Source organism: Ochotona curzoniae, unplaced genomic scaffold (assembly GCF_017591425.1).
Source record: "Ochotona curzoniae isolate NIBS_2020 unplaced genomic scaffold, NIBS_Ocur_1.0 scaffold_3208, whole genome shotgun sequence".
Classification (NCBI taxonomy): domain Eukaryota; kingdom Metazoa; phylum Chordata; class Mammalia; order Lagomorpha; family Ochotonidae; genus Ochotona; species Ochotona curzoniae.
The window spans coordinates 60,808,143-60,828,988 of NW_024467106.1; the positions used below are offsets into that span (position 1 = coordinate 60,808,143).

The 20,846-nt window shown below is 45.4% G+C and overlaps 1 protein-coding gene across 8 annotated transcripts in view; it reads right to left on the reverse strand.

The window, feature by feature from the left end:
• Positions 1-20,846, reverse strand: part of FAM120A (family with sequence similarity 120A) — a 112,401-nt gene that overhangs the window by 48,105 nt on the left and 43,450 nt on the right. For 7 of the 8 annotated variants that reach the window (XM_040963204.1, XM_040963201.1, XM_040963200.1 and 4 more), the window contains exons 4-5: positions 8,914-9,042; positions 8,190-8,286 (exon numbers count right to left, since the gene is read on the reverse strand). In XM_040963204.1, the coding sequence (XP_040819138.1) occupies positions 8,190-8,286; positions 8,914-9,042 (226 nt within the window). Of the gene's footprint in view, positions 1-4,198; positions 4,202-8,189; positions 8,287-8,913; positions 9,043-20,846 lie in introns of all 8 variants that reach the window. The other variant, XM_040963205.1, reaches the window with a different exon arrangement.

Sequence of the window (20,846 nt, forward strand, 5' to 3'; positions counted from 1 at the left end):
GAACACCAGGCCAGGACACACTAACCTGGGCCCTGGTGGGGTGGGGTGGGGTGGGGTGGGATCTGCAGACATATTGAATTGGCAGCAGCAGAGGGCATGTTTGACATGAGAGGAATGACTTCTGGGGGCTTCCCTGGACTATGTCACTACACTCATAGGCAATCAAGGGAACTAAGAAGCAGTTGTTCAGAGGAGAGATCCCTGCCCATGTGGGAGACCAGGCTAAGCTACATAGCATCACACACCGCCCACTGTTTTTGCTCCAGCAAAAGCTGGAGCTGGAGGTCATGCCTGGCTGGGATTGACCACAGCACCTACTCATAAGAGCTGCAGCGGGGGTGGGCCACAGTACTGTCAGAACACAAGAGAACCATATCTAGGGACAGATTCTGTAGGGGCCTTATGGGCTCACTTCTGTGGGACTGAAGCACCACCAGTTCATGTTGAGAGCTGGGGACAGTGATGGGTAGAACCAGGCTGGACCACAGAAGTCACCAGACAGGAATCCACCCACTCACCCACCTGACACTCTCACGGGTTGGGGCCAGGCTGCCACATCTACCGGCACACACAAAAACCAGAACAGATGCAAGCCAGTTGAGCTAGGCCACAGCACCAGCTAGCAAGTTCAGGACTTGGTGCATGTCACATCAGGCAGAACCACAGCAATGCCTGGCAGATATAAGATCCAGGGCTGAGAGCATGCCTGGTAGGGAAACTGTGGGCACTAACCTGCTAGGCTGGACCTATCGCTGTAAGCACAAGAATCAGGGTTGGGGTAGCCAGACTGGATAAGGCGGCAGCCCATGTTAGCACACACGAGGGCTGGTTCTGGGAGCTGCACAACCGGAGATGGGGGCAGGCCTAACGGGGTCACTGGAGGTCACCCTGACCAAGCAGCAGCATCCACCGGTATGTGTGAGGACTGGGTCTGCGGATGGCTGGGCTGGGGCCAACCCTGCAGTTGCACCCACAAGTGTGTGCACACAGCTCAGCCTTGGTTAGTGTGAGCTTCCTGGGGAAGAGACATCTTTCTCTGCCTTTCAAATAAACGCATTATCAAAGCACAAGCAAGATGGAAAGAACCAAATGATGAGTCCATGACCTCCCCACCTCTCCAATTACCTGTATGTCTAGCCTTCCTCCCTAATGCTACATTTTTGAGAAGTAACTCTCAGACATAGTATAATTTCATCCATAAACACAGGACAGAATTTCTCAATACCATGCACACTGAGGAATGTAATTATACATTTGACATCTAAACTAAAAACATTACAAAATGAAACCCAGGTTTAGACTGGGAGACTGTATTTGCACCTGACAATGACCTGACAATATATGAGGCACTTCAAAATTTAATGGAAAAAAATGGGATTAAAAACAAATCTATTTTGCTACAAAAAAACTTCATCTATGGAGTCTTCAAAATGTTCAGAAGAAAATGTGCATTATGAAAACCTATGAATGGCCTTTAAAAACATTTTTGCCATCAAAATAAACTTACTTAATTCTATTTTCTCATGGTCTTTCTGAAGTCCCCTTCCATATATAAGAATCAACACACACAAACAAGTCAACAGAAAGCCAGGCCAACAACATGCACAGGCATTTCACAAAAAGGTGAATGCACTACAAACTTGTGACCCCAGTAATAACAAACTGAAACCAATGAAATATAATTACATAATTACTAGATGGAAAAATAGATCATGAAGCAACTAGAGGGCTCTCTGACTTTTATTAGAAGAAAACTGGGGTGGCTCCACCACAAGCATGAGCAGGCCTCTACCCTGGAATCAGCCCCAAAGAATGTTCACAGAGGCACTGTTAGCTGGAAACAGCCCAACTTGCATCAGCAGAACAGACAGGGACATATTGGGTACCATGGAATGCAATATAGCAATCAAAAACAGAATCATACCAAAACAAGTGAAACCCAGTCACGTGACTACTAAGCTAAAGGAGCAAGCTAGAACACTACATGCCATATGATTTCATTTGATGACAGATAAATGAAACTATCAAGTATTGAGGGACAGTGATAACAAAGTTATGCAGAGAAGCAAGGGAACAACGAGGGACACATGAGGGCTAAGGCAGCAGCAGTGCTCTACTAACAAATGCATGCAGTGTGACAGTTTTTACTACTGGAACTCATTGGATGAACTTCCCCTGTCCTAAGCTCACAGCCCATGGTGTGTGTGGCCCAGCACCGAATGAAGCACAAACTCCATGCTTGATCCTAGCCAAAAGGCCAAGAAGTGATGAAGCACAAACTCCACTGTTGGCTGTGGCCCTGGCCCTGCAGCTTCAACATTTCCAAACCACACCTCCCCACTTCAAAGCCTCTCACCAACGTGCTCCCTTTCTACCACAGTATGTCCTCTTACCTTGAGATCTTGGTGCATGTCTGCTTACAACAAATGTACTTCCTCTTAGATCATCACCTTGCTAAGTCCTAACCAAATTCTCAATCTCTACCCACAACATCCATCAAATCAATCAGAGCCAAGGCGCTGGTTGGTTCACCCAACTAGCTGTCCCTTGACCTGTTACTCATGTAGGATTTTTCAGTTGCTCTTGGTTACTAACTTGTACATTCACCAATATAAGGGTAACAATTAAAGCTCTTGTTTGCCACATTAGCAAGCACAATGTCTGGCATGAAAAGAATAAATCAATGTTCTCTCTTCTGTTTAAAAAAAGATTAACAGACTTTATTGCTTTTAGCATTAATGCCTGACAAAGTATACAATTAGCACTGTTGAGGGTCATTTGTTACAAGTGATGAACCTTCACTGACACATCACCATCACCCAAAGCAGTCTACACTGGGGTTCACTTTGTGAGTTGTAAATTCTCTGGCTTGGGCAAATGAAAAAAAAAAAAAGACCCATGCCCACTTTTAAAGTGCCATGCAGTTTCATTGCCTAAAAATCCCATGTTCCAGCTACACATCCTGCACCCTCACTAATATCTAGTAGCTACTGATATTTTCACTGGCCCCATAGCTTGCCTGATTCAGAAGTCAGATCGTTGCATTTACGCAATAGGTTGTATTTCAGATTGGTTTCATTGACATCATTAATACATATATTTGAAGTCCCTCCCTATCTTTTCATGACTTTGTGTTAGTTTATTTCACCTACCAGAAGACATTTTGGTTTCTTCTAAAGTTTTGTAATTTATTAACAAAATTATTACAAGCATCTATGTACAGGTCTTTGTATGAACCTAATCTCAACCCCTTTGGGTAAACACTAAGTGACTCTGGATCATACAGTGAGAGTATAAAGTCTGATTCTACAAAAGACTACCAAACTGTCTTCCAAAGTGACTGTACCCCTTTGCCTTCCCTCCAGGATGAAGGAGGAGTTCCTCTTGCCCCATATCCTTACCTGCTTTATTTGTAGTTGCTGCTTTATGCTTCAGTCATTCTCACATGCGCAGTGGAAGCACATTTACTTAATATGCTCCAGAGGCAGCCAGCAAGACACAGCAGCTGCTCCTTCAGCCTCAGAGGGCCTCAGCTCCACCTGTGCAGCTTCTAAATCTATGAAAGGACTGGCTAGTGCCACAGACTGTACACACACTACCTAGGGCAGAGCCCAGCACCTGTGCTATATGTCGCTGTGCTTTAAATATCTGACAAAGATTTTGAAGCTATCTGTGTAACCAGGGAAGTGAATATTTTGACAGTTTGTCTTGTTTGTACCTGTATTCAAAGGGGTGCTTCCTAATGAGCCACAGCAGACCACACACACAGTGACGGCAGACACCTCTGGACTGCAGGTTCAAGCAGTGTTTACAACACAACGAAAACCTGAAGCACTTTAAGAGTCAACACAAGTAATCGATCTAGGAACAGAACACTTCTGAGAGTGTGTGGTGCAAGTCATCATGCACCACAGCCCCTTCTTCCCACCCTTAACAACGCCCTGCCTTTCCCTACAGCACTACTGGGGCAACAGAACAAGGATGCATTTCCTTCTATAAGCTCTATTGCCACCAACTGCCTGGAGAGCTGAGTTCTTTCTCAACAGTGCAAGATGGCCCACAGCCTCAGAAAGGAGAGTGACCAGTGGTTCCTACAATCGAGCATGGCTGATGCCAGGCCAAAGACATTTTGGTAGATTTTGAGTCCCCCAAAAGATCCTGTTGCGATAAATCTGAAATTGCAAGCAAGGTGTAGAACCTGCTGTTTGTATCAATGCATCACCCTCTGCCCAAGAAGCTATACTCTAATCTTCCAGTATGACTCTTTGAACATAGGGCACCTTCTGTCATAGGTTCTAGCACTAACTGCCAGGGACCACTCATGTTCCATCTGCCACTCAAATGGACACTTCACAGAAATTGCTCCTTAAATTCCAACTGAGATGCCCAACAACTGCCTTCTTACATCCACAATGCTTCTTCTAAATGCCTGCTGTGTCAAGTCTAAGGACAGATCAGTCCAGGCCAGCATACAACACCCACTGGCAGATCTGAGAACCAGGGCAGGGGGCAGGAGGAGCCAGATAGTACCACAGCGCCAGCCAGTTCATGTCAGGACTGGGAAAGCAATCAGGCTGGGGTGGGACAGGCTGCAGCACCTACCAACAGAAGCTGGAACAGGGGGCAGACTAGACTAGGCCAGGCTGCACAGTAAGACACTGAGGTGAGGTGAGTCATGCCAGCCTGGGCCCAGCATGGGGCCTGGCACATGAGTACCAGAGACAGGGGATCTGACATGGCTCAGGTAGCTCAGCTTAAGTCCTGGGGTCCACCCGTGTGGTGGGTGATGGTTTCCTAAGCCACAGGGATGGGGGAACCAGAGGGGTGTGGGTTGCTTGGCCAAGATCCTAGGGCCCACCTTGTAGGTGTATGTTGATTTCTTGAAACCCAGGAGTGGGGGATCTGGCGGGGGCTTGGATCCCCTGCAGTGGGTCCCAGACCCCGCCTATTAGGTAGGTGCAGGGTTCATGAGCCCCGGGGTGGGGGGGGTTCAGTGGAGCTTGGGTCGTCTGACCCGGGCCTCACGGCCCACCTACTAGGTGGATGTTGAGTTCATGAGCCCCAGGGATGGGAGATCTTAAGACACCTGGCCCAAGGGATGGGGGTACTTGACACACCTGGCCCAAGTACTTGGACTCACCTGCAAGAACATGCCCTACCTAATGAAAAAGGTGGAGCAGTAGGCATATTCTGTAAAAGCAGAATATGGCAGCTCATTTGGTGCTGCAGCAGAAAAACAGAAAGAACTAACTGGACAACTACCCCAAGTAAACGATGACAGCAAAAAATCTCTGAATGAAGCCAGTGGACACTGGGAGGGTGACATCATCCTCAGACTGGTGAAATAGGCAGCATTTCAGAACTCTTCCAACCACTTGGACAGAACCCTCGGAACATGTACACATTGAAACTCAGAGTTGACATGAGGAGGCGGTCCCTCTCCCCTGGGTACTGGGCTCTGAGGAAAGTCGTGAGTGGTTCCCCCTTTGTTTCTCCTCTTACCCCAGGAACAACAAGAAGAAATAGCAAATTTGGAAGCAATGAATTCACCCATTTTTCCCCAAACACCGATCCTTCCCACCCTAATCAACCATGTAATTATTATTTTAAAAAATAATAAAATTTATTTAAAAATAAATAAATAAATGCCTATTGGGTTTCAAGGCTGCTCTTGTGGTTTCTGTAGCAGGGTGCAGAGGCAAAATGTTTCTTCAGAACCATCTGTAAGCAGCTAAGGTAGTTGTTAAAGAATATTCTGCTGGTTCTACACGATGCCTGTGTAACCTAAGATGCCCCATTTCTGCTCTGGTTCCATTCTACCTCTCCTCCAGCTGCCCCAGGCCACCACCATCACCATCGAATTCTGCACTGCCAACGCCCAGCACGGTAATTCTGCACTGGCATTTATTTAAGTTCCGCATATGATTCTGACTTCTCCACTTTCAGAGCATTAAGGAATATGTGGCAAAAGGATTTACATATATCAGCATGATAGAAAATAATTTTTTAGACACCTGAACTCTTCATACTAATGCTCTCCATAAACTCCCAAGTAGAAATGATTCAAGATCATCTAGAAAATGTTCACCACTAACTATGCCAGGAGACGATTTCAGAAGGATAGGAAGGCATTTGGCAGATACTACACGCTAATTTCACTTAGTATTCCCTTTGCATGTTCCAAACAACTTCAGAATCGTGGCTGTTTGTCCACAGACCAACGCCAATGTTGGCAAGCTGCTTCCTCCCACACTTACATTCCTGTTTCCCAAGCACACAGTGACAACCCTTCACATTAGTCACAAAGCCAGTGGCTAGTGTGACAGTGTCAGAAGCAACGGAGTGCTGGCACGGATATCAGTGTGCTGGTCACACCTGTGAGTGTCATCTGCTATCTGGACAATCTGCTTTAACACCGGACGATGCAAGGCCTGCTGAGGAGACTCCGCTGCAGGGGCCACAGCGTCAGTACCTGCCACTCACAAGCAATTCACTCTGGCTTCCTAAGCACGCTTTCTCCCTGACAGTCACAAAAGGACATGGGTAGCGAGGGGCCAGATACAGATTTTGGTGTCAGCTCCTTGCTCTCTACAAGCAATTATTAAATGTCTCCTGAGTGTGACATATACAGCAAACATACCTTAGTTAACCATGTGTAGCTGGTCTCCATCCTACAAGCAGCTCACATCATTTTTCTTTTTCTTTTTCAAGATTTACTTTATTTTTATTGGAAAGGCAGATATACAAAGAGAAGGAGAGATAGAGAGGAAGATCTTCCATCCACTGGTTCACTCCCCAAGTGGCCGCAATAGCTGGAGTTGAGCTGATCTGAAACCAGGATCCAGGAACTTCCTCCAGGTTTCCCACATAGGTGCAGGGTCCCAAGGCTTTAAACTGTCCTCTACTGCTTTCCAGGCCACCAAGCAGGGAGCTGGATGGGAGGTGGAGCTCTCAGGACATGGATCAGCACCCATGTGGGATCCCGACAAATGCAAGGATAGGATTTAGCCACTAGGCTGCTGCACCAGGCCTTCACATCATTTTTCTAACAGCATCCTACAATGTACATCATTACGTCATTCCCCAGATGGAAAAACCTGTTAGTGGATTAACTCAGATATTTACTCACAGGGCTACAGAAGACTGGAAGTCACTCACAAGTCCTTGTTCTTGCAGAACCCATATTATTAGAGGGGTAACAAGTGTGAAGAGAATTAGAACCAAACAACTGACAGGCATGTCTCATGGCCTCACAACAGGGACAGCTAAGTCAGGCTCAAACTACCAAAAAAAAAAAGCCCAATACACCAAACACACCAAGCAGCTTTTCAGGTCAACTACAGGCAGCAAGGCCCCTGCTGAGCCAGAGTGGCTTACCCCAGGAAGACAGGCCTCAGTGTAACAAGCAAACAGCAGGCAGGAGTGGGTCAGGAGTGTGAGCAGGGTTAGCAGCCAGGGGGTTATCTGAATATAATGGCTGCCCACAGAAGGCTTTGGGCGCTAAAGCTGTGTGGTTACTTTCATGTCACTCTGGCTGCTGTGAGAGGAAGGGGGAGTAAAAGGAAGAAATGTGCCCCAGGAAGAGCTCAGTGTCACCATCACTGCCTGACCACCCACCTCCCACACAGTCACCCCAAGCCAGCAATGGCCATCTAGGCTGTGGCCCCAGGGACTGGCACACAAGTGCCTGCAATACAGTGCACACAGGGACACTGTCTCAGAAGCATTTTCAACTTTGTGATTAATCTGAAGGCAACACAGAATCTAATGGGCCACACGAGGCCCATACCGCTCAGGTAGAGGTCAGTGCTCAACTGCGAGCTTTGTAACCACATGGAGAGAGAACCTACAAACATACTATCCTCCCAACTGCAAATCTCTTCTACAAAAGAAAGAAAAAACAAAAGTGAAAATCCACTGCACATGTGAGCCCACTGCAGATCCTTCGGCCCTCTGCGCCAAGAGTTCCACCCTGCTGGCCACAACTGGTCAGGTGGCCTACTTCCTCTGTTCTAGGGCTGCTGCTTGCTCTCCCTCAGTATGGTCAGGGACTGCCCGAGTTCGCCTGGGAAACTCAGCTGTATTTATTTGTGTAACCACAGACAATTTTTCAAAAACAAGAATCCTATAGGAGTATCTACAGCTCTGGATTACTGTATTGATGATCGGAGAGGCCTGTATTTACTTACCTAAGTAATGTGGTGGGTGAAATGACACAGGCTTACTAGTTGCTGAGTAATATCCAATCGCTCTCTTAAATCGAGTGACTTTGTCACCTGTTCTAGACTGAAACAGATGTAGGAAAACCTTTGTAAATTAGGATGCCACTGCTCATGTGTACTAACATTTTTATAACTCAGCACACATATATTACTTTGTAGCTTTTTGAGTTAGAAAGAAGTGACATTCAAACTTCCAGGAAACCAAGTGATTATTGATAAGAAGCAAAATGAACTCTGAAAGTGACACACAGCACAACTCTGAGCTGACATCCGGGTTTGGGCTCCAGCATTATGACCTCTGACTTCTCTGCTGAGGTCCGGATCCCACCCAGGGAAGCCTGATTTACCATCTGTAGCAAATGAAGCTGACAGTAGCTGGCAGCCTAGCTGTATCTGCCCAAAGGTTCAACTCTCCAGAGACAGAGCAGGAGTCCCTTCCCAAAGGAAGAAAATCCCTGACAAACCCCTGAAGCAAATACACACAGTCCAGACGCAACACCCTCCGGCTCATCTGATACATCCCACTTCTGAATTCTGCAACCACATGCCATCAAGATAAGGATGCTGGGAGCCCAGGGCTTCTTCATAGTGGCCTAGTGGCCAAGCAAGTACTCAGACACAAATAATCAGTTTGTGACCCTTGAGCCTTTCCCACATGATGCAAATTTCACCCCATTAATCTGTGTTTTACCTGTGAGTGCTGGAAAACATCTTTAGCTATGGCATCCAGATCAGAGGTGTCCTGAATGTTGCGGACGTAGTCGGCAACGGCTTTGATCACTACATCGCAGGGTGGCAAAACCAGCTGGTGTGCTCGGACCTGGAAAAACAAAGCACCTGTCAGCTCCAAGCTTTCACCCATCTGAGATCTTCGCCCAGTGTTTTTCCACTAGAAGCTTTCATACTCTGAACCTTAAGAACTAGCCTTTTTAAAATATATACACGTGTGTATGTGTGTATTACATAAGACTCAGTGTGCAAGATTTTCAGTCTGTTGCTTCACTCCCCCAACATCCAGATAGGCCAGTCCAAAGCTGGGAGCTTCTCCGGGGTCTCCCACATGGGTTACAGGGGCCCAAAGCCTTGGGTCATCCTCTGCTGCTTTCCCAGGCCATTAGCAGGGAGCTGGACCATAAGTGCAGTAGTTGGGACTAGAACCAACACCCATACAGGATGTAAGTGCCACAGATGGAAGATGAGCTAAGAAAGCCACCACATCAACCTAAAGAACTAGATTTTATTTCCACTGACGAAATACAAATCAGCTGCTTGGACCCACAAGGTTAAAAGTATACCAGCAGGGCCTGGCACAGTGGCCTAATGGCTAAAGTCCTCGCCTTGAATGCATTGGGATCCCATATAGGCATTGGTTCTAATCCCAGCAGCTCCACTTCCCATCCAGCTCCCTGCTTGTGGCCTGGGAAAGCAGCCAAGGACGGCCCAAAGCCTTGAGACCCTGCACCTGTGTGAGAGACCTGGAGCAAGTTCCAGGATCCTGGCTTTGGATCGGCGCAGCACTGGCCATGCACTCACTTGGGGAGTGAATCATCGGACAGAAGATCTTCCTCTCCATCTCTCCTCCTCTCTGCATAGCTGATTTTGTAATAAAAATAAAATAAATTTAAGAAAAAAAAAAAAGCACACCAGCAGCCTTTCATTGCCTCTGAGAAGGCAGGACTCTCACCCGCAACAAACAGGGCACGAGCAAACCCATGGAGCCCCTACAACTCCCTTGTTTGCAGCAACAAAGGAAGTCCCAAGAAGAAAGAACCTTTGGATTTAAGCTCAGGACTCCCTGAAACTTTAAGGATAAAATCAAGTGTCTCGATCTGTCTAAAATTGCAGACTCAATTCTGCGCCAGACAACAATAGTCTCAACTAATCACTAACGTGAAAAGTGTGCGATCAGAGGGTATTAACTTCTGGCTTCCAAAAAAATAGATGACATACATTTAAAACACATGTAATGCATCTAATTAGGAAGAGCTTCATGTCAGAAAAAGCCACAGCTCTGCAGGCTGTCCAGTGACACTTTCTAGAGTCTGCATTATGTGGCAAGATGGAATTAAGGCTGCTCGAAAGAAGATGACTGAACAGGGAATTCAGTTCAGCTACTGAAACCACTAGGACAGGAGACAGAGGGTTTAGTGGCAACCACTGGCTTGCTTTGATGACAAAAAAGGGTCACAAGCCAAGAACCTGGAATAGCAGGATAGGATTAGCAACATCCTCCCAGGATATCCCAGAAGGACCAAAGTACTTCCAACCCTTGATCTTAGCCCAGTAAACCCCAACTTACACCTCTGGTCTTTAAGGTAAAAAAATGTATTGTTTTACTGACCCCTCCCTTCCCCCAAAAAGGGAAGAAGAAGATTTAAAAAACACAGCCTAAGCAAATGGAATCAGAGAAATCTGAAAATATACATCTATCTTAACATGATTTAATTATTCATTTAAAAGGCAAGAGTTACACAGAAAGAAAGAGAGAGAAAGGAAGAAAAACAGATAGATAGTTCATCAGTCAGTTCATCCTCCAAAATGGCTAGTGGTCTAGGGCTGGGCCAGGCTAACGCCAAGAGCCCAAAACCTCACTCAGGTTTCCCACATGAGTGCACAGCTCCAAGCACCCAGCCATCCTTTGCTGCCCTTACAGGCATACCAGGAAAAAGTTGGATTGGAGGCAAAGAAGCAAGGACTCTATTCAGCACTCACACATAACCCACTGCACCCAGCCAGGACTCAACTTAGCATTCATGAATAACCCATTGTGTCAAAACGGCAGCCCCTGGAAAAAACTACACACCAAAGTTACCATGCAAATTTCCCTATGTACAAGACAACAGCAAATTCTCTTTTGTTAAAAGGCAATCATTTTAAATCTGATACACCTCTGCCAATAAAAATAAATCTCAGAAAAAATTATTTCTTCTTATTGGAAAGGCAGGTTTATAGAAAAGAGAGACAGAAAGATATTCACTACCCAAATGGTCATAATGGCCAGAGTTGAGTCAGTCTGAAGTCAGGAGCTTCTTCCAGGTCTCCCACATGGTGGCAGGGTCCCATGGCACTGCTTCATCCTCCACTACTTTCCCAGCCCATTAGCAGGGAGCTGGATGGGAAGTGGAGCAGCCAGGACACAAACTGGCACCCATTCAGGATGCCGGCACTTGGTGGTGGAGGATTAGTCACTTAAACCAATGTGCCAGCCACCAGCTTACATAATTCTGAACGAAAAATTTAAAACAGAACAAACTTTCTGCTCAACAGATGATAAAACTATTCCCTCAGATCAACTGCAGAAACGATTATGGCTTTCAAATTTCATCAAGATCCCGAGATATGTCTCCCAAGAATTGGAACAGGGTGTACGCACAGCTGTACCTGTACAGCCCTGAAGAAAAAGCACAACCAAGAGGAAGAGTGGTCTAGTCAAACAAAAGCAGACCTGGACAAGTCAAAGGTCACAGTGACAGTTTTTTTGGTTTATTCAAAGCATTTCCCTTAACAACTGTCTAGAGGACAAAAGAGCAATAACATTGCTTATTCTGAGATTTCATTATATGTATGATGTAGTATATATGTATTTAGGCAGCAAGAGCTCCCAAATTTACTGCAACAGCTGCTGGCTAGTTCCAAAGCTAGGAGCCAGCAAATCAATGCAAGTCGCCTATAAGGGTGGCAAGAACCCACTCATCTGAACCATCACTCTTGTCACCAAAAGGTCCACATGAGTAAGAAGCTGGTCAGGGGCTGGAACCAGTAATGGAACCAGACACTGCAACATGAGATGCAGGAGTTTAACTGGTAGGCCAAACACCAGAGTATTTTCCTCTCAATTTTGTATGAGAATTTTGACAGGAAACCATGGGGTTCCTACTTTGCAGTCCTGATTTGGCTCCTGCAATTTATTCTTATTTCTTAACGTTGAAAATTGTTAAATGACACTCACTTTTCTTGATTTAATAATGTAAAAAAAGGCTACAATTCACAAAGCTAAATTTATAGGGCCCTCTGTTCTTTTAGACTAATGCTACTATCGTCTATAAATGTATACTGAACTTGACAGAGCTAATGCTGAGAGACAATAAAGTTTATATTTTTGTGTTTATCTTTTAATTCCATTTATCAAAAAATTTTTCTGAAGACTTGTGTTTCAAAAAATTCTTGGAAAATGAAATTATAAGGTAAGAATATTTTGTTGCAAAAATTTTCAAAATCTATGATTTTTTTAAAATACACATTTCCATGAATTCTTGGAAGAATGATAATATTTACATAACTACATATGTATGTTACCATACAGATGAAGTGACTTAGCAAAATATTTTAAATTGAGAAAAACACACCAAGACAAATTTATCCACAAAACGTGTCACCAACTGAATTGGATTCTAAAACAGCCTTGGTTCATCTCATCACAGCCATAACTACACAGGAGAGTTAAAGTAATCTGCTCTTTCCGCTCATAAATACAAACAGATGCCTCAAAATATAAAGTTTCTGCTGCCTACAGACAGCATACAAAATACTGCAATGAAAATCTCATTTCTTACTTTTGTTCTTCTTTCATCATCATAGAAGACTGATTTATTTGAAAAACAGAATGACAGAGAGCAGGAGACAGAAAGACATCTTCCATCCATTGGTTTGTTTCTCAAATGGCTACAATACCCACTGGCATGTGTACGGCTGGGTCTACTGGCAGGCCAAACTGGGCTAGGCTACAGCACTCACCAATGCTCTCGAGAGCCAGAATGGGTGTGGAACAGGCAAGGCTAAGTCACAACACACAGCAGGTCACACTAGAGCCAGGTCTGGGGGTGGGCCAGGCTGGACTAGGCTGTAGCACCAACTGGTAAGAGCTAGAATGGGTGCAGGTAACTGGCTAGGCAGCAGTACTCACCGGGGAGCGCCAAGACTGGGGACCAGCCACATTAGTTTGGGCAGCAATACCCGACTGCACATGTAGGAACTGGGGGCTGAAAGCAGGCCTGGTAGGGAACTTAGGGAACTCCCCTGCCACACACGGCTCCCACTGTGAGCACAAAAACCAAGGCTGGCACCAGGTTGGATGAGGCTGGGCTATAGCACCCACTAGCACATGCATGAGGAGTCAGAGATGGACCAGGCAGGGTCAATTCACAGCACACACTGACACGAGTGATAGCCAGACAGGGTGGACTTAAAACACCTGCCAGTTCACACAACGGATGGTGGTGGAACAGGCTGGGTGGGCTGCTGTATCCACAGGTAAGAACTAGGACTTGGGACAGGCCATCTCAGTCTGGGCCACAGTACCTGTTGGCACATGTAAAACCTGGAACTAGGGGCAGGCCTTGTTGGGGAACTTTAGCAACTACTCCCTTGCTGGACTGTTGCTTCCACTAGTGAGCAGCAGGCTGGGGATGGGCTGATCCAGGAGTGGGCCAGGCTGGGCGGGGCTCTTGTACCAGCTAGTAACAGAGCCAGAATGGGTGCAGGCCAGCTGAGCTAGGCCACAACACCAGCTGGCAAATGCCATGACTCAGAGAGAGTTAAACAGTACCACAGTAACCTCCGGCAGGCACAAGATCCAGGGCTAGTAAAATGCCTGGCAGGAGAACTGTGGGCACTCTCTTGCTAGCCTGCACCTATCACTGATAACCACAAGAACCAGGGCTGGTGGCGGGCCAAGCTGGACAAGGCGGCACACATTGGCATGACAGCTAAGTCTGGGGGTGGTACAGGCTGAGCTAAGCCACAGCACCCATGCCTGTGCAAAAGAGCTGGATGGGATGTGGGCTGGGCTGGGACAGGGTCCAGCATAAAGTTATCTGGGGTCAACCTGACTAAGACACAGTACCTGCTGATGTGCACAGGACCAGGTCTATGGCAGGCTGGCTGGACTGGGACTGCAGCATCCTTTGGTTCATGTGATATAAGGAGCTGAGGCGGAACTGACCAGGCTACATCCACCATTATGTGCACTGGCTGGTGCAGGTGGCAGACCTCACCTCACCCTACACATAAGACTCAGGTCTGAAGTCACCCTAGGTGAGGTTTCCGGGGGGACTTCACAACTGGACCACTGAACTCAGATCCTGACCACAGGATTTGCCAACCTTGGAGTGCATGTATTGGAATTAGGCCTCCTCAGTTGCTGACGCCTGTGCAGTGGACAGCATGTCCAGATGCACACGGGGGACATGACAGCCAGCTCATCTAGCCCAGCAGAGGACAGGTTGGACAATTCTCCTGGCCTAGCTTTGCAGCATCTTCCTGGATCTGTAGATGCACTAAGGTGAACTTTTCAACCAACAGACCTTGGAAAGATTTTCTCAATCATGGAACAACAAAACCAACAACATCTCAGGGCTGTCTAAACCACTGAAGTAACACCCTTGGAACACTCTTCCGTACATCGGAGTCTCTGGTGAGTCATCAAGACCCGTCTCCCATTCCTGGGTACTGATGAATTTTGACAGCAAGGAGTGCTGTCTCTCCCTCCTCTACTGGGCACACAGGAGAAAAAAATTAAAGATTGAATCATGTATCCCACCCAACTTCCTCTATACCTGATCCTCCACACCATAATCAGAGGCACTTATGGGCACACATCTCTCTAAAGTATATAAATAATATTAAAAATAATTTTTTTAAAAGAACAAAGTTAAGCAAACTACAGGATATTTAAAGTTAGAAACAATGTGTCTAACTTTCTAATGACACTAAATTTTACTTACTTAAAAAAGCAAATCTGTGGCACCACATGTGGGTGCTGGTTTGAGTCTCAGCTGCTCCTTGCTTATACAGCTGGGAAAGCAGCAGAAGATAGTCCCAAGTGCTTGATCCCCTGCCACCCACATGTGTTAAGTTCCTGGATTCAGCCTGGCCCAGCATTGGCCTCGCAGCCATTTTGGGAATGAACCAGTTGATGAAGATTTCTCTGGCCCCCTTTGAAATTCTCCCTCTCAAATAGATAAAAGTTTTAAGAAGTTATTATTTCTGTCATGAAAGCTCTGAAGTGTCATTTATTCAGTCATTTCCTTCATGAGGTTGCACCAGTGCGTCATGCTCTATCTTTGTAATAGACTATCCCAAAGGCAAAGTGATCTTATCCTCCAATGTGAGATCATTCTGCTTGCTTTCAAGACCTGCCCCCTGGTCTGGGTAGCCCTCGGATCTGACGGCCAGCAGTTCAAGAACTGTAGTGGTGGTACGTCGGGTGCCATTTTGTACAGTGGCAATAGCTTTGGGACTGCAGGAGACAACAGTGAACTGTGCATGTGCTGAGCTCGTGAGAACTTGCTGAGATCATTGGATTGCACTGGTCCTGCAAGAAAATAATACCAAGTGTGGTATCGTACCAGTCAAAATAGGTCCGTGTGGCACCCAGACCTAACATCCCACAGGTTCCGGCAAGATCTGTGCCACCAACAATGTAATTATATAGGACACCTGGTGTCTCTCTAATCCTGGGACCTGCTAAACCGAAAGTGGGAGAAAGGTTGCAGAGATAATGGTGCAGCCTCAGCACAGTATCACAGGTGGAGGAGAGTGGTAACCCAAGAGTTGGGGCTGTGGAGGCCACGGTGGATATCTGACATAAGAACCCAGACCTGGAACTCGCTGGAGGTTGTGGCACAAGTGCATGCAAGCAAAAAGTTGTGCACCAACTGCAATAAGTAAAATCGCATTGTAGACCTGTGGGTGACACAGCTTAGAAACCTGCCCCAAGAAGAAGACTCTGCTAACCAGAAGTACAATGACCAAGAGCAAAAGAAGAGACAAAGGCACAATGAGTATTACCAAAACTCTCCTGCAAAGGAGCACAACCCTATGCCAACATCAGAGTTAACTGAGGAAGATATCGAGAAAATGGGGGACACAGAAGCCATAAGACTCATTTTGAAGATTCTGGTCAAAACTGATAGCTCATGCAAGAGTTCAAAGAATTTAAGGAAGCAATAAAGCAAATCAAGGCTGGTATACCAGAAATTAAGAACACAGTAGAGCAAATTAAAAGTACAGTGGAGAGTTTCCAAAATAGAATGAAGCAAGCAGAACAAAGAATCTCAGAATTGGAAGATATTTCCTGTCACCTGGGGGAAACAAACAAAAAGCTGGAAGCAGAGCTGGATCAGGCCAAAAAAGTATTCAAGAATTGAAAGACACTATTAAAAGGCCAAATATAAGAGTTTTAGGAGTCCCAGAAGGTGCAGAAAGAGAAGCTGAGTTTGCAAATGTATTTAATGAAATAATCAAGGAAAATTTCCCTAATCTGGAGAAAGAAGTGGGAAACAAGATCCAGGAGGGGCACAGAACTCCCAACAGGCTTGATCAAAAGTGATCTTCACCAAGACACATGATTATCAAGCTCTCTTCAATTGAACATAAGGAAAAGATCCTTAAATGTGCACGTGAAAAAAAAACAACTGACATATAAAGGAATGCCAATTAAACTCACAGGAGATCTCTCACAGGAAACTCGACAGGCAAGAAGAGAATGGAGTGACATATTCCAGATTCTAAAAGAAAAAAGAATTGTCGGCCTAGGATAACATATCCAGCAAAGCTTTCTTTCGTCTTTGAAAATGAAATAAAATTCTTCCAGAGTAAAGAAAAGTTACAAGAATTTACCTCTTTCAAGTATCAAGAAGTATCTTGATACTTCAAAATGTTCTCTTGACAAAGAGGAATAGCACCTACCAAAACCAAAGGCAAACGCTAAAATGACAACAGAAGACTAAAACAATGAACAACCCATTCCTAAATGACAGGACCAAAGTACCACCCATACATATTAAACTCTGAATGTAAATGGCTTAAGCTCAATCAAACGTCATAGATTAGTAGACTGGATTAAAAAACAAAATCCATCTGTTTATTGTCTGGAGGAGACACACTTCAACAAAGATCAGCGGAAACTCTATCACATGGGTTTTGTTGTTTTCTGTTGGTTTCATCTCTTCAAAACACTTTTCTTCTAATTAAATCAATGACTCGTAGATCATGCAGTGGCATCATTTTCTTCAAGAAGGTTCTTGATTTTCATTTCTTCAGCTACACGTTAGTCATTTAATAGCATGTTGTTTAACTTCTTGGTGCTGTTAATTTCTGTTTTCTCCAAGATGTTGAGTTTATTTTGTGGCTCTTCATTTAAGGGGATGTATAGTCGCTGTGTAATGGAGACTGTCATACCTAGTAACATGTTATTTAACTTCATGGCACTGTAAATTTCTATTTTTCTTTCTATTGTTGATTTTGCATCATGATTTTTCATTTAAGGGGATGTACAGTAGCTGTGAAACGGGGACTAACATCCAGATGTGAGGATGCAGTATAGCATGCATTTCTGCTTCCAGACAAAGGTGGATTTACAATGAAACTGTTTACTATATCTTGACAATAGGATTCTGGACTCTCTGCCATTGTCCATGCCCGCAATAATGGACATATGACTGTGTATAAAGAACTATACTTCAGTAATGATACAGAGGAACTGGGGGGGGCAGGGATTGGGGAGGGGAAAATAACAATAAAATGTAGAAACAGTGGGAAAAAAAGACCTATCCCCCAAAATAGAGTATTCCCTTCTTTAAATTATCCTTTATTTGAAAGCCAGAGATAAAGAGACAGAGCTATTTCCCATTTGCTGGTTACGTCCTCAAAGGCCCACAAACAGTAAGGGCTGTGCCTGCACAAAGCCTAGAGCCATTACTCAATCCAGTCTCCCTTAGCTCAACTACTTGAGCCACCACTACTGTTTCCCAAGGGGCATATTAAGAGGAAGCTGGCACTGGAAACAGGCTCAGTGTCTAAGCCAGATACTCCAATATAGAACAGGAATGTTCTCAGCAGCATCTTAACAGCTGTGCCAAACACTCACCCCATTTCCCACACTTCTGCTTCTTAAAAATATTTGCACTCAAAAATTCTTTTTTCCTTTTTCCAACTTTGTCAATTTTTCAAAAGACTTATTTCACATTTATTTGAAAGGCAGAGTTACAGAGAAATATAGACAGATCTTCCATCCTCTGGTTCACTCCCCAAACAGCCACAACAGCCAAAGCTGGGTTACTCCAAGCCAACAGCCAGGAGCGTCTTCCGAGTCTCCCATGTGAGTGTGTCAGGCTCTGCTCCTTCCCCAGGGCTAAAATCCAGCCGGGAGCTGGACTGGAGGTGGAGAAACCGGGACTCTAACCAGGACCCTATAGGATGCCAGTGCCACATGCAGAGGCTTAGTCCACTATGCCATGGTACCTGCTGCTGTATACTTATTTTCAACTTAGAAGACTTTGCTTTATTCCTTGAAATATCTAGACTGCTAACATTTAGTTAGATTTTCTAAACATGTGTAAAGAAAATGCAAACTGCATTTGCATCACATAACCATAAATTAACACAGTGTTAAAAAAAAATTCAGTCCAACTAAATCTATCTCCCCTATTTTAGCATCAGTTATAGAAACAGCTTACTGAAGCAGATCTTTCATTTTCACAGATTGGGGAACACTAATTTACAATGAATTGTAGCTGCTTTTAAAGTGGCCTTCCACAAAGATAAAAAAACAAACAAAAAAAATCAGAAAACGAAGTAAATAAATAAAATGGCCTTCCACAAAATAACTGTTCCCACTCACCCCACCCTGTACACACACACCCCACTCCGCGCACACACACACCGTATCCCGCACACACACACCCCACCCCACATACACTCACCCCACCCTGCACACACACACCCCACCCTGCACACACTCACCCCACCCTGCACACACACACCCCATTCCGCACACACACACTCCGCACCCTGCACACACTCACCCCACCCTGCACACACACCCCACCCTGCACACACATCCCATCCTGCGCACTGTGACACACACACTCCGCACACACACACCCTATCCCACACACACACCCCACCCTGCACACCCCACCCTGCACACACTCACCCCACCCCGCACACACACACCCCACCCCGCACACACATACCCCACTCCGCACACACACAATCTGCAGGCTTCACTGCTTCAGGGGCTCTGACAATTGTGGCTTTAAATTTTTCAACACTACAAGGGTTTCAAATTTCTGATAGTAAAAGAAAAATACCCAACTGGCTAAAATGCATAGATTTTCTATGAGATTAATGGAGAAGATGAGGTTTATTTCAAGAACAAATAAAATGTTATTTGTGCCTTTTGTGAGCTATACACACTGGTATTAGGCTACATTATACACACAAACCTCCAACAGAGTTTAACTGGCTCTTGCACACATTCCTGGGATGGAAAAAAACCTCATTTTTTTTTTTTTAAGAAACCAGTGTATTTAAAGGTGTTTATCTAAATTTTGTGGCCAAATTAGTGTTGAATATTTTTTCCTTTACAAATGCTCTGCACATGTGGCAAAGGGCACCAACAGCGTGACAGACTAGATTTCACAGGAATGTGACTGTGGGGTATTCTACATAGATAAACTGACACAGGGCCGTTGCCTGGCCATAGCAAGATAAGCCTCTGCCCATGGTGTTCCCATCCCATAGGGGTGCTATTTTGAGTCCTGGCCGCTCCGTTTCCGATCCAGGTCCCTGCTAATGGCAAGCAGTGAAAGACAGCACATGTGGGAGACCCTGCAGAAGCTCTTGGCTTCACACCAGCTAAATGAAGCCCCTGGGCAGTGAACCAGAGGACTGAAGATAACCCTCCCCCTAACTCTGCTTTGTAACACTGCCTTTCAAAAGAAAAAAGGGGGGGTGGAGTGGCGCCTAGCATAAATCCCAGCTGCCCAAATTCAACTTAGCTCCCTGAAAATGGCCTGGGAAAGCAATGGAGGCTGCCCAACGTCCTTCAGTTCCAGCGCCACAATAGAAACCCAAAAGAAGCCCCTGGTTCTTGACTTCTGACAGGCCCAGTCCTGGCCACTGTGGCTATTTAGGGAGTGAACCAGCAAAAGAAAGATTAATCTGTCTGCTCTGTTAACTTTGCCTTTCAAACTAAAAAAAAAAAAATCCTCAAAAATAAGTAAATAAATATACAAAGTACAAAGCCAGATGTGTGTTTGCTTTGTCTGAACAGTATTATGTCATACATCCATTCTCTCACTGTTAATCATGTCCTCATAAGGATGTGAAAGTTCTCTGGCATTTTATTTTGTTTTTAGAGGACATCTTAAAGCATGCTATCAAAGATTAGAAAATGAAATCCGGCATGATAGGCTAGTCATTAAATTTGCCTTGATTATGCCGGGACGCCATATGGACACCGTTTCATGTCCTGGGAGCTCCACTTCCCATCCAGCTCCCTGCTTGTGGCCTGGGAAAGCAGTCGAAGATGGCCCAAAGCTTTGGGACTATGCACCCACATGGGAGACCCAAAAGAGGCTCCTTGCTCTGGCTTCAGATTGGATCAGCTCCAACCGTTGAGGACACCTGAGGAGTGTATCAGTAGATAGAAGATCTTTTTCTGGGCCCTGCGCAGTGGTCTAGTCTAGTGACTAAGTCCTTGCCTTGCACGCACTGGGATCCCATAGGGGCGCCAGTTCTAATCCCGGCAGCCCTGCTTCCCATCCAGCTCCCTGCTTGTGGCTTGGGAAAGCAGTCCAAGATGGCCCAAAGCTTTGGGACCCTGCACCCACGTGGGAG